The sequence below is a fragment of the Cibotium barometz genome, chromosome 29 (assembly GCF_041138505.1).
Source record: "Cibotium barometz isolate CiBa-2024 chromosome 29, ASM4113850v1, whole genome shotgun sequence".
Taxonomy (NCBI): domain Eukaryota; kingdom Viridiplantae; phylum Streptophyta; class Polypodiopsida; order Cyatheales; family Cibotiaceae; genus Cibotium; species Cibotium barometz.
The window spans coordinates 1,617,430-1,632,115 of NC_141074.1; the positions used below are offsets into that span (position 1 = coordinate 1,617,430).

Below are 14,686 nucleotides of genomic sequence, written 5' to 3' on the forward strand. Positions count from 1 at the left end.
GAAAAGGTCAAGTTTTCTATATTTGTTTTCAGATTTACATCATTCTAATAAAGCAAATACACCATCCGTGGTGGGGGCCCTACAGAGGGTAATTGGGACCCAATACTGTGTCCTCTCCATCTTCCCCTTCTCTCTCTATTTTCTGCACATCTCCTTTTAGTTTGTGCGTTAATTTCCGTCGCGAAAAGAGTGCTGATTTCTGAGTTTTGAAGTACCGATCCTTCTCCGAAGCTTCCGCATATTACAGCATCATCAAACAAAAAGAGTGTGGGCTGATCCCTCAACTGTCCCCATGCTTTACATATTGTTCTATGATCTGGGGGTTGCCCCGTGTTTCCCTGCACATCGGGCACAACATTCACACGAGGCTTTTCTGCATTCTTGGGATTCTACGGGCATTTGGTAAATATGTGATCCTTACTACCACAACCAAAACATTTCCCATCACGTACATAATCAAGCCTCTGCTGTTTTGACAGCCCAAAATCATTGTGTTTACCCCCCGGCTTCTTAGACGAGTTTCCCTTTGTATCTGAGGCATCTTTCTGCTCACGTTTATAGGGCTGTCCACCCTTTTTCTAGTCATAACCAGCCCGTCTCTTGCCCTTAAAATGAATCTGAATTCGACTTGTTTTTAACCCACTTCATATGCAAATTTTCAGCTATGAGTGCCGAGTATATCAATTGCTGAAGAGCCTGATTTGGGTACGTCTGTAAGCTCTCTTGAATGATGGGGTGCAAACTTGATTAAAACTTCCGTTTCTTCTCCCCATTAGAAAGAGTCATAAAGGGAGTAACTTTCAGCAGTACCTTCCAGTACTTAGCTATATATGTCTACACTGTCTCTCCTTCATCCTGCTTCAACCAATCCCACTCTTTGGGTGTTTGGAGGCAAGAATTGAGCATAAAACTGAATTTTAAAGTCATTCCATGTGCGGGCAGCACTTGCATCCAAAAGTTTGGCCATCCACCAATCACTAGCTGTCTCTTTGAGATGCATACCCACATGCCTGAGTTTAGACTTCTCAGAGAAATCTTCATTGCAAAAAGCAATTTCAAACTGTCTCACAAAAGCAAGCGCCTTCGTAGTATCCATCTTGCCATAGAAGTTCTCAAACTTCACATCTTTGTCTCCTGACTTGAACTCTCAGCTTTTCTTTTTAGAACGAGACCTGTCTCCAGCCTCATGTCTAGGCTTAGGAGACTCATGCCTGGGTCTCTTCCCACGTGGACTCTTGCTCTTGGCATGTACTCCACCTGTAGCTCATGCAAACCGAGTAAACTTGCTGTTTTTCTTGTCCCAACAGCTCCTAACAGTCCACGTTTTTCAGATGTGTGCTCTCCAAGTCAGGGCTTGCCCACTTTGGCCCTCCCACACCCAGAATAGCAACTCGTGGAGCTATTTGGGAGTGCTCGGGTGCCCATCTCTCATAATTGGCCTTGGTTCATTAAAAATAGTCCAGCCTGATGTGAACTCACTTATAAAATTATAAGTGTGTCCGCCCACACTTTAAGTGAATGTGAACCCTGCACCCAATAAACCTTAGTAACATGAAATAATGAATAAATCGGGTTAAGTGTGCACACCTACCACCTGCAAAACACATAAGGAAACCATATGAGTCCCAAATAGGTGTGCACATGTGTATCCACGGGTTGTCCAGGCGTCCCGACTCCCCGGTGCCCATGGGCATTCACAGGTAAAATACCAAGCAATGTCCAGGCATCAAAAACAAGTCATCTATGCATGTGCAACTCACATACATATGCCGGTGCACAAACATAGTGGATGAAATCTCCCAACTTACATCTTGTAAGTCCAACTAGCCCGTTCACAGGCGCCGCCCACACAGGACCAAAAAGTACTCACCAGGGTAACCACCCTTCCATGAGTCCAGAGTCACTCACCAGGGTTACAACCCTTCCATGAGTTCATAAATCTGGAGGAATGGCCCCGAGTCTCCAAGAGAAACTCGAGGCCCTCGAGATGGCAATGAAGGCATTAATCAAGGAGAACAAGAAGACATCCGATTCCAACCTCAATGAGGTGGAGAACAAACTACACTGGCACATCATGGCCCTCGAAGCACGGGTCACGGACCTTGAACAAGAGACACGGCACTCAAGGAGGAGGTGAGTGCATTGAAAGAGGAACTGGTAGCCGTAAAGAACACCGAGAAGGAAGAAGGGGAGATCAATGAGAACACTCTCACGGCCATCAAAGAAGAGATCTCCAAGGAGATCACAAAGGACATGGAGGGAAAACTCGAAGCCAAGCAGTCAGGATGGGTTGACGTGGTGAAGAAGAACATCCGCAAAGAAGTGAGGGAGGAGACTCAAAGGGAAGAACATCAAATCATTCACACCACCATTGAGGAGGAGGAGATGAGGCATGCCCGCCGCCTCAACATTCGAGTCACAGGTATAGCCGAGACACCCGACTCCACTCCCAAGAAAGATGGACAGCTTCTATGCATGAAGCTCGGCTACAGGGAAGAGGACCCTCTCCCCTTCACCAAAGCATGGAGAGCCGGGAAAGACTCAACACGCAAGCGAGCCCTCATCCTACAGTTTGCAGGAGAGACGGAGAGGGTCACCTTCATGAGGAAGAGGGTCATACTACGAGGTTTAGAGGGAGCTCCTATTTTCTTAGATGATGATCTCACGAGGATGCAGCTTGAGCATAGGAGAGCTTGCATGCCACGAGTCTTACACGCGAGGAGAGAAGACAAGAAGGCCTTCTACCGAGATGGTCCGGTCATCATTGATGGCCGGCCCATGGATTAGCGGTTTGGGGCCTATGGGACACAGACCAGGCCACTGACAGAGATACACATGGCAGTATGGAACTGTAATGGTTCACTATGGGTGCAGCCTGGACAACTGGAGCATGTTATGGTGGGGAGAGACATCATACTTCTAACAGAGACACATCAGAGCCCAGAGATAGGGCTACCTTGAGTAGAGGGATTCCAGTGGGAGTCAGCATACAGGAGGACCACACGCCAGGGTACCTCGAGAGAGTCGAGGGGAGTAGCAGTTCTATTCAGACGGAGCTACAGGGGAGACTGAGAGTGGTAGCACAGGATCCAGAGGCCAGATACATGTGGATCAGCTTACAGCTCTCACAGGACAGGGTTATATACATAGCCCTATGTTACTTTCCTCCATCAGGATCCTCCTATGTCATTACAGAGGACATGCCACAGGAGGAGGAGACAGGAGCCTCGCCATACACTTGTCTGTCAGAGGAGATTATGCATTATTCTACTGTCACCATTGAGCTATCTAATGGTCCTCTTATCTTCTTGTGTGAGCTTTGGGCTCTGGATGAGCATACTCCGTAGTGGTGCTCCATCGCTAGGACTGGCACGGCGTGATTCATAGTGCCAGGGACGGGTGGATTGCACACGGTGTATGTTTCTGGATTACCACCGCTAGGACTGGCACGGCGTGATTCGTAGTGCCAGGGACGGGTGGATTGTACACTGTGTGTGTACCTGGAATTGACTTTCCGGTGGGCCTGTTTGTGCCCGGAAATGTCAAGTATTGTGCAAGTACATGAACGGAGATTATCCTTTAACAATGTTGCATTGTGCACTCATGTTTGCCTGCCTTTGAAATGTTTTCGCGTGAACTGGTTTTGTTTGCATGCCTGACATGTGTGTCTAGCTCAGGGGTCGGGGACGCCCTCCCGTGAGCCGTGGAATGCCTTGTCTTCTGACAGGTTTTGTGGCGTGTGAACAGGTGGGAAATCCTTATTTAAATAAGAGCTTTAAGTTATAAGCCTTATAACTTACAGGTTTCATACTTCATTAAAAGTAGGTGGACACTTTATAAGTGTGGGCACCCTCTTTTGGCCTAGGCACCCTTTTATAGCATGTGGGGTGGGGGTTGGCCACCTACCCCACCTACCACACCCAATCTTTTGCATGGGAGGAAGGCGCCTCACTTCCAGCCCTCTCCCTTGCATTTTGGAGGAAGAAAACACAATTGTTGGCTGGGATTTAGAGAAAACAGGCTGGAGCACTCATTATTCTCATGAAACTGGTCGTACAGCAGGTACAGCAGGTACAGCAAGTACTGCAGGTACAGTACCTTCATTAATTGCTGATTCTGGTCGTGCAGCAGGTGCAGCAGGTACACCAGCAGGTACAGCAGGTACAGTACCTTCATTAATTGCTGATTCTGGTCGTACAGCAGGTACACCAGCAGGTACACCAGCAGGTACAGCAGGTACAGTACCTTCATTAATTGCTGATTCTGGTCGTACAGCAGGTACACCAGCAGGTACAGCAGGTACAGCAGGTACAATACCTTCATTATTTGCTGATTCTGGTCGTACAGCAGGTACAGCAGGTATAGCAGGTCAAACCAGTGGGGTTATCCGCGTGGATTTAGGACATACGCATTTCCTACAAGTGGCCCAGGTTGTTTCACTCTTCCTACTGGCTGTACGGTGGCTCCAGAAGATTTTCATCGCGAAGAATGAGGAATTCTCCTGCTCTCCTATGTCTGGACTCCTCTTCCATTCACCGAGTCAACTCCGTGAGGGTGCCCCATCGCTAGGACTGGCACGGCGTGATCCGTAGTGCCAGGGACGGGTGGATTGCACGCGAAGTGTGACTCTGGAAGGTGCTATGGACGGGGCAGCCCTTGGTGACTGCAGACTCGGCATCAACAAACATGTTTGGGTTTGATACTTTGTTTTCATTGTGCATTGCTTATTGGAAATCTGGCCTTGGGCCCGTGTACTTGTAACAAATTCTCCCAAGTAATAATATCATTTCCTTGGGGGGGCCGGCCGTTCCGGCCTCAGTGTGGTGTCATCTATCTATGCTCAGAGTTGTTAATTACTTTTTGCTATTTTGTCTTGTGCTATTGTCTTTTAAGAGTGTATAATAAAGTGCTAACTGGAGAAGTGAGTCCACGAAGGGGTGACCCCTGCTTGGGTCTCGTTTCAGCCCTGATACCACTGAAACGAGACCCAAGCAGGGGTCACCCCTTCCTGGACTCACTTCTCCAGTTAGCACTTTATTATACACTCTTAAAAGACAATAGCACAAGACAAAATAGCAAAAAGTAATTAACAACTCTGAGCATAGATAGATGACACCACACTGAGGCCGGAACGGCCGGCCCCCCCCCAAGGAAATGATATTATTACTTGGGAGAATTTGTTACAAGTACACGGGCCCAAGGCCAGATTTCCAATAAGCAATGCACAATGAAAACAAAGTATCAAACCCAAACATGTTTGTTGATGCCGAGTCTGCAGTCACCAAGGGCTGCCCCGTCCATAGCACCTTCCAGAGTCACTGTGAGCTTTGGGCTCTGGATGAGCATACTCCGTAGTGGTGCTCCATCGCTAGGACTGGCACGGCGTGATTCGTAGTGCCAGGGACGGGTGGATTGCACACGGTGTATGTTTCTGGATTACCACCGCTAGGACTGGCACGGCGTGATTCGTAGTGCCAGGGACGGGTGGATTGTACACTGTGTGTGTACCTGGAATTGACTTTCCGGTGGGCCTGTTTGTGCCCGGAAATGTCAAGTATTGTGCAAGTACATGAACGGAGATTATCCTTTAACAATGTTGCATTGTGCACTCATGTTTGCCTGCCTTTGAAATGTTTTCGCGTGAACTGGTTTTGTTTGCATGCCTGACATGTGTGTCTAGCTCAGGGGTCGGGGACGCCCTCCCGTGAGCCGTGGAATGCCTTGTCTTCTGACAGGTTTTGTGGCGTGTGAACAGGTGGGAAATCCTTATTTAAATAAGAGCTTTAAGTTATAAGCCTTATAACTTACAGGTTTCATACTTCATTAAAAGTAGGTGGACACTTTATAAGTGTGGGCACCCTCTTTTGGCCTGGGCACCCTTTTATAGCATGTGGGGTGGGGGTTGGCCACCTACCCCACCTACCACACCCAATCTTTTGCATGGGAGGAAGGCGCCTCACTTCCAGCCCTCTCCCTTGCATTTTGGAGGAAGAAAACACAATTGTTGGCTGGGATTTAGAGAAAACAGGCTGGAGCACTCATTATTCTCATGAAACTGGTCGTACAGCAGGTACAGCAGGTACACCAGCAGGTACAGCAAGTACTGCAGGTACAGTACCTTCATTAATTGCTGATTCTGGTCGTACAGCAGGTACAGCAGGTACACCAGCAGGTACAGCAGGTACAGCAGGTACAGTACCTTCATTAATTGCTGATTCTAGTCGTACAGCAGGTACACCAGCAGGTACAGCAGGTACAGTACCTTCATTAATTGCTGATTCTGGTCGTACAGCAGGTACAGCAGGTACAATACCTTCATTATTTGCTGATTCTGGTCGTACAGCAGGTACAGCAGGTACAGCAGCAGGTACAGCAGGTATAGCAGGTCAAACCAGTGGGGTTATCCGCGTGGATTTAGGACATACACATTTCCTACAAGTGGCCCAGGTTGTTTCACTCTTCCTACTGGCTGTACGGTGGCTCCAGAAGATTTTCATCGCGAAGAATGAGGAATTCTCCTGCTCTCCTATGTCTGGACTCCTCTTCCATTCACCGAGTCAACTCCGTGAGGGTGCCCCATCGCTAGGACTGGCACGGCGTGATCCGTAGTGCCAGGGACAGGTGGATTGCACGCGAAGTGTGACTCTGGAAGGTGCTATGGACGGGGCAGCCCTTGGTGACTGCAGACTCGGCATCAACAAACATGTTTGGGTTTGATACTTTGTTTTCATTGTGCATTGCTTATTGGAAATCTGGCCTTGGGCCCGTGTACTTGTAACAAATTCTCCCAAGTAATAATATCATTTCCTTGGGGGGGGGCCGGCCGTTCCGGCCTCAGTGTGGTGTCATCTATCTATGCTCAGAGTTGTTAATTACTTTTTGCTATTTTGTCTTGTGCTATTGTCTTTTAAGAGTGTATAATAAAGTGCTAACTGGAGAAGTGAGTCCAGGAAGGGGTGACCCCTGCTTGGGTCTCGTTTCACTACACTAGGGAAAGTATTTCTTACGGGCAACTTCAATGCCCACACACATAGCAGACAATGTGAGGTGTATGACTATGATGACATGGAGATCCTCCACCCTGTGGATCCAGAGGAGATAGGGGCTAGTCGGGCATCAGAGGACACTGGACTAGACAGAGGACATTATGGGGACCACTTACTAGAGTTGGGAGCCAGGCATCGTCTCGTTATTTATAATGGGATGCTACAGTGGCCGGGATCAGGAGGGCTGACATGCTTCCCACATGGGGGTCATACACGGACCGGAGGCACGGTGGTAGACTACATTATGGGGTCTTTGGAGGCATCACAGCTTGTCACCTCATTCTCCATTCCACCTCGTCCTATTGGGACAGATCATACATACTTGGCATTTTCACTAGCCGGATCACCAGTATCACCAGCCCCCCACATACCGACGCCACACACTACCATCTACTTCACACATGACATGGCAGACATATACACTAGCAGAGTAGAGGATGGGCTCCTACTCATGGATCCCCTAGCACCTATGGATACCATTAAAGCCCAGCTGGCATCACTCCTACACACGGCTGCATTATAGAGCTTCCCACATCGTGTCCACTCAGGAGAGCCTGCGAGATCTAAGACTATGCCCCAGAACATATGGTATGATGACGAGTGCAGAGCCCTATACTCACGGCTCCGCATACAGAGAGCCTTGGGAGCCATCACAGAGCAGCAGGAGTCGAGGAGAGAGATGAGGAGACTTACTCGCCGCAAAAGGTGGGCCTTCGCAGATATACAGGAGCTAGAGATCTTTCATTTTTGCATGAGTAGAGATAGCCCTATCTCATGGCGGCACTTCAAAGAGCCCCGGACACTGACACCTATTGCAGACCCACAGACATGGCACACATATGCAGAGGGCCTATACCACGCCCCACAGCAGCCACCTATACCTCAGCCACAGGAGCCTCGACTTACCACAGCTAGCTTCTTTACCCACTGGATGGTAAAGGAAGCTATCTGCCACCTACAGCATGGACGGGCCGCCGACCATATGGGCCTGCAAGGTGAGCATCTCATATATGCAGTAGATTCTTTGGCTCCTTTTCTTGCACACCTGTTTAACAGGGCACTAGCAGAGGGTTTGCCTGTGGAGTGGACGATGCACACCATTGTGCCGATTCACAAAACAGGGGATATGCTCGATCCGAGCATGGTTGGCCACGTGTTGGCCAAACTCTATGGTGCAGTGTTGGAGGAAGAGCTTAGCTTATACGCTGAGCGAGCAGGTTTACGCTCATCAGGACAGGCAGGCTTCAAGAGAGCTTTCTCTACCACTGACCATGTAGTCACTTTGAGATGTATGATTGATCAGGCCAGAGTGAAGAAGAGAAAGCTCTATTGCTACTTTGTGGATTCCGCAAGGCATTTGACACAATACCACGAGAGAGGCTCTTTCAACGCCTGCAATCTCTTGGCATACCAGCAGATATGACATGGGGCATCTATGCATTATATGAGCAGGTTTTTGGGCAAGTCAGATGTCCAGGAGGTATGTCCGAGACTATTGCTAGCACCATTGGTGTGAAGCAAGGATGCCCACTTTTCCCCACACTATTTGGGTTATACATTGATGAGGTGGCTGACTTCATTACACGGGGAGGCGGAGATGGAGTTGATTTAGCAGGTACGTCAGTACATATTATGACACGGCTCCCGAGTGGCTATTGGTTAGCTTAGAGTTTCATCACATCGATTGGAGATCGAGACTGGCAGAGCAGCACGGATCCCCCGAGAGGAGAGGGTATGCAGATTGTGCAGAGAGGAGGTGGAGAGTGAGGAGCATTATGTATGCAGATGCAGAGCATATACAGCCATCAGAGAGAGATATCCCATTTTATTTAGAGAGCCACATTCTGTACGCCAGATCTTTGAGGTAGCAGACCAACGCATACTGGGGAGATTCATTCTAGACATATAGCGTCACAGAGAGACATCATTACAGGCTCAGACAGCTCCAGAGGGGGGACGACAGACACAGATTACTACATTTTTTCAAAGATCCATCACACTCCCAGCCCCTATACGGCAGGGAATTACTCTCCAGAGAGCAAAGACACTCAGAGCCCGCAGGAGACAGAGGACACCTGGCTTTCGGACACCACGCCTATACCAAAGAGAGATAACAAAGATCAGAGCTCAGTTTCACAGAGAGGGTGCGGAGCGACTGGCTTGCTTCAAAGCAGACCCAGGCATGTTCTTCAAGGAGCTGTGGACACCCCCTTCATTAATGTATACCATTTTATACCCCCAGTATGGTACAGGATGGAGCTAGCTAGGTTGCATATCATGATTGTATACTCAATGCATATAGCTTTGCATTCTCCTAGTAGAAAAGCTCCATCCCCTCCCCCACTCATTGTACTTATTGCACACCCAGATTCAGCTTTTTTAGTTCAGTACTTTTTCATTTTGTTGGGATGACAGAGGATACCCCATACAGGTACACCGATTTGTCTCATAGGCCGAGTTCGGTCTTTTGGAAGACGTTAATAAAGTCTTTCTTTCTCTCTCTCTTTCTTTCTTTCTCTCTCTCTCTCTCTCTCTCTCACACACACACACACACTACCTCACAAATATTTCTCTCTTGTTTGCACTAACAAGGAAGGGAAGATGAAGAGACTACGAACTTCAACACACACACACACACACACACACACACACACACACACACACAAAATACCTCACACAGAGAATATTTCTCTTGTTTCCACTAACAAGGAAGGAACGTGAAGAGAATAAGAACTTACACACACAAAAACCTCACAAAGAAGAACATATTTCTCTCTCTTGTTTGCGCTAACAAGGAAGGGCATATGAAGAGGCTAAGAACTCACACACAGAACCCTCACCAAGAAGAAGGCTCAAGATCACACAACCCATGCAAACAACCCCCTCAAGACTCCCACTCTCAATGAACCTACAACTAACACTTGAAATGAACAAATTCATTGAGATTAGCACTAATCTATTACCACTAAGAGAAGAACTTAACTCACTCATACTCAAATAAATTTGCAATGAAAACCACAATCAAGCTTTGAGAGCCATGGGAGGACTCCAAGGATAAACAAGAGATTGCATGTGTATAAAGGCTCACCTAGAGCTCTCAAATGATCTTAGCGATAATGTAGTGACCTCGATCTACCCTAGCTACATTCCCTAAGAGTAATTGCCACTAACCTTAGGCTTCATGTCTACACCATCCACTAAGGTTCATTGCGACTTAGACTACGACACCCAACACATGGGTGCTAAATCATTTAGAATTTTAACATAACTGTGGTACACTTATCGCTATGGTGAGCGGTGTGAGTAAATTCCAGAGAGAGAAGGATTTCTACCTTCCGACGCTCTTTCACAAAGACGAGTGCACCTTAGTACCAGCAAGTTCAAGGCTCAGGCATTTTCCCATGTGAAAATTTCAAAAAAGGAGCAAACTGAGTCGCTGGAAAAAGAACGCATGTACACATACCCCTGCCCTTCGATCCCCCCCTTCAGTACCATCTCTCTCTCTCTTTGCAAGGCGAGCCTCGAGAGAGGATATGGTCTGCAGCAAATCCGCATTCTTCAGGCGCACTCTTTCCAGTTCAGCAAGAGCTTCGGCTAGGCTGAGCCCATCAGAATCTGCTTTTTTTCTTTCCTGCAAAGTATCCAAGCTGCTGGATGTGGTGGTGTGAGGCTGAGGCACAAGGGACGCTTTGGATGGTTCTGTTGAGGCAGAAAGGGCGGGAAACAGGTTTGAATTCTGAGGGTATGGAAGAGGCGCCACCCACCTGGCTCGTTTGAAAGGCGGACGGGCTGCATCAAAGTTGTCTGAGGTGAAATATGTGGGTGGCAAAGCAGGTGGGAAATCATGGGTAACTGGCTGCTGCTCAACGTCCATGGAACAAGTTAGGAACAGCAAATGCAAGATGAATATGAAGGTGGGTATTTGATTTTTTTGACCTAGCAAAGAACCCAGTTTAAGGATTTGAGCGCCCAATTGCTCCTTTATCCAAAGCTGCGCAAGTTGTCAGGAAATCGGACAAGACCCAAGAAGCAGTGGCCAAGTTAATTGTGTTGCAGTTGTGTGCGAATTTGAACAAGAAGACGACGTCTGAAGAAGAAGAAGCGCACACGCTATGCTTCCTTGCGTCCTTTCTTTCTTTCTTTTTTTTGTCTTGCAGCTGTCCCGCCCAAATCTTGGAAATGACCAAACCTAGGAGCACTCGGGAGTCAGCGTCATTCCCTATTTTTGGGCGTCTGTGGAGTGGGATCTCTGAGCTCTCCCAAGAAACAATTCTCACCTAATGGCTCTATTAATTTAGATCTCCCAAATATATATTGCATTCCCACATAGAATTCCAGTACCAATTCTAGCATCATTTATATATATATATTGCATTAAAGAAAGAAATGAGACCATAAACATTTTTTAGCATATATTGCATTGAAGAAAGAAATGAGACCATAAATATTTTAACAAAAATCTTATGGAAAAGAAAAAACATTTGAAATTCACGAGAGAGCAAGAGAGAATCATTGTTCATTTGATTGAGAGAGCACACGTGCACGCACACGAGAGAGAGAGAGAGAGAGAGAGAGAGAGAGTTATATTAAATGTCTCCTAAAGGCCCAATGGGTCTATGAGACCAAAGTGATACAATGCTATCCATGGTACGTCTTATCATGGAAAAGAAAAACAAAACAAGTACAAATAGCATAGCTCTCTACAAGTAGAGACTGATACAATGATCATCATAGGGAAGTACATGGGGTATAAGCACTAGGACAAGAGACTATCATCATGGAGTACATGAGAATATGAAGCATGTGGGGCACATCATCCTCCAATAGAGGGTACACCTCTATCAAGCACGAGGTTATTGAGTATGGCCGAGAGGTTCCCTTCTATTATAGTACATGGGAAGGTGGTGTGATGGCAATAGAGCATGTCCTGGATCTAGAGCTAATGGGAGGATCGTGGTTGGTGTCCTGTGGGTTTGGGATGCCGAGTACGTTGAAGCACACAAGCTCATTACGAAAAGTGACTCCTTGGGGGTGGAGCAAAGCTGAGGTATCTTGTGGTGGACCACCCATGGGGTCCACTGTGCGGATATTCTCTCCCTAGGCTCCGAAGAAATTGGTGATTTGGTCGGCTAGCGAGGAAGGAGGGGTGGTGGTGGTGGTTGTGGCCATTAGGAGTGTATTTCTATGTGTCTACTACGAAGCCCTAGTAGGAAGAGTCCTAGCTAGCACTGGTCTGGGAAGTACATGATCTTGGATAATGGGCCAAAACCCTCATGGAAGGGACATTGGTACCTCACAAATCTCGGGTAGTGACAAGTATAGTGCTCTTGTGTCTCGACCCTAGGTGGCATTATCTACACATCCTCTCCTCTCAAGGTCTACGTATGAGCTCTCCATCTTTCCTTCCGTGCCTTGTCTCCACCCATAGGCAGTGGGAGGATACTCGTAGTAGCTAGCCAGCCAATCACGATTCACATGGCATGTGACATGTGGTAGCATGGTTGTTGGATGACTCCATCCTTTGTGAGCCTAAGGAAATGATCCCTGTAGAAGTGCATCTTCGATGGGAGCTCCGAAGATGCAATACATGTGATGTGTATGTGGAGCTTCAAAGGTGCAATCCATGTGATGTGTGTGTGGAGGCTAAGGAGGTTAAAGTGAATAGTCCGGTTAACGTCCTCATGGGACAGTGGGAGAAAAGGGGAGTCCAAGTTGTATTGAAGAGGTGGGAGGTGGTCCATCTGAAGTCTATGTCCTAAGAACCAGGTGGAAACTTGACCATACCATGCTCCAGTGTCACCCTCAACAAGTGCAAGTTGTCGTGAGGACCCCAAGCCTCGGGTGGCTCTGTGGGTCTCATCATGCTGATGATGTGGTGGAGGTAGGTGATTGTCTAAGTGCGTCTACCACCATTGGGATTGCAACTCTGCCTGAATGATCACATGTGGGACCGATGGTTTGGTACGAATCATGTGAGGGAACATCATGACATGTCTAAAGTGTGCCTATTACCATTGGGGCTCCAACTCTGAATGATCACGCATGGGACTAATGGTTTGCTCTACGAATCATGCAAGAGAATATCATGACCTAGGGCCCCTCCACATGCTACCAACCCCAATGTGATAGATCTAGTTTCCCAGAAAGGTGCTACATACACTAGGCAGTGCCTTAGTGGTGGATATTTGTAAATCCACCGATATTAGAAACTAGGTAGTGTCGTTAGTGGAAAAACTAGGAAGTGCCTTAGTGGTGGATGTTTGTAAAGCCAACCATATTGGAAACTAGGTAGTGTGATTAGTGGAAACTAGGCAGTGCCTATTCAAGCATCATCTACAAAGTATAGAGGTAAGGAGCATGTACCACTTATGAAAGTGTTTTATGGAGTACTCTGCTGAGTTTAGATGAGTTCTGCTGACTTGACATGTCATTGTAGTTGGTTAGCATTGCTCCTGAAATGGGGTCGTGTTTCTTGGAGGAATTAGGCTTGATTATTGAGTTGACCAATGTGTATTTCGATGAGGAAACCCATGTGATTAGGTTTCCTCATTGAAACACGTGTTTCAATGAAGAAATTGGCGTGATTCGGTTTGACAAGCAAGCATGCAAGCTACTAAGAGCTCAAGAGAATTGAGACTCAATTGTGATAATGGGATTATGTCCTTTCTCATTACTAAAAATGACTTATATACAAAGCCTCATGTCGCGCGTGTGAAATGTTAGAGGGCCCCAAAGCTACTAAAGCTACTCCTAAAGGTAACATCCTAGATATGTATATGTATATACTACTGGCATACATAAGCTCCATAAAATAGTGATCACACAAGTCATAATCATTTACATCATGAAGCTTTCTGTGCGGTTGGTGTAACATGTGTCATTCAAAACATTTCTATCTTTTGAAAAATTACCTAAATTTTCCCAAAAAAACAAAAAACTAGAAGAAATATAAATATTAAAAAGCCACAAAACTGGTAGGAAATGTGCTCACCAAATTACGTGCGCCCAAAAAATGTGTGTGTCCGGATCGAATCACGTGGGATTCTTTCCATGAAACACAAAAAAGAGTTTTTTTTTAAAAAAAGATGCGTCTTTCTTCCAAAAATTATGAGTGATTCTTTCCCACAAAACATGCATTTCTCACGAAGTCACTGAAGATCGAACTACGTGTTGTCGAAATGCGCGGACATCATCGCACCTCAGAATATCCATTGTTAACACTACATCCCACACTCAAATTAATTACGTGTTGTGTTGTCAATACACATGCGCTTTAACTCTCGGATTATGTGTCAAAACATGCATGTTGCTGTATGTCAAGAAATATGTATTTACCTATCAAATTATGCAGCATAATTCTAATGAAACATGCAGCTTTTTTCATCGAAACACGCATTGTTCCTTAAGAAAGATGTATAGACAAAAAAAAAAAAAATCCAAATTGGGCAGAACATAAGTTCAAGAGTCTACCCATTGTTCCTTAAGAAAGATGTGTTTCTCATAGACAAAAAACTTTACAAATTGGGTAGAACATAAGTTCCACAGTAGTCTACCCAGCCAACAAGCTAAGCCCCCAGCCCACCAACTAATAATCCATTAATGTACATGTGTTCTTAGAGGCTCCTAGATACAACCTGCTC

At 46.6% G+C, this 14,686-nt stretch overlaps 1 protein-coding gene across 1 annotated transcript in view; it reads right to left on the reverse strand.

The window, feature by feature from the left end:
• LOC147621722 (uncharacterized) overlaps nucleotides 1-11,278 on the reverse strand; it is a 92,780-nt gene extending 81,502 nt beyond the window's left edge. Inside the window, exon 1 of the mRNA XM_086822758.1 lies at nucleotides 10,510-11,278. Coding sequence (XP_086678884.1) covers nucleotides 10,510-10,920 — 411 coding nt within the window. The 5' untranslated portion in view covers nucleotides 10,921-11,278. The remainder of the gene's footprint in view (nucleotides 1-10,509) is intronic.
• Between the last annotated feature and the right edge of the window lie 3,408 nt (nucleotides 11,279-14,686).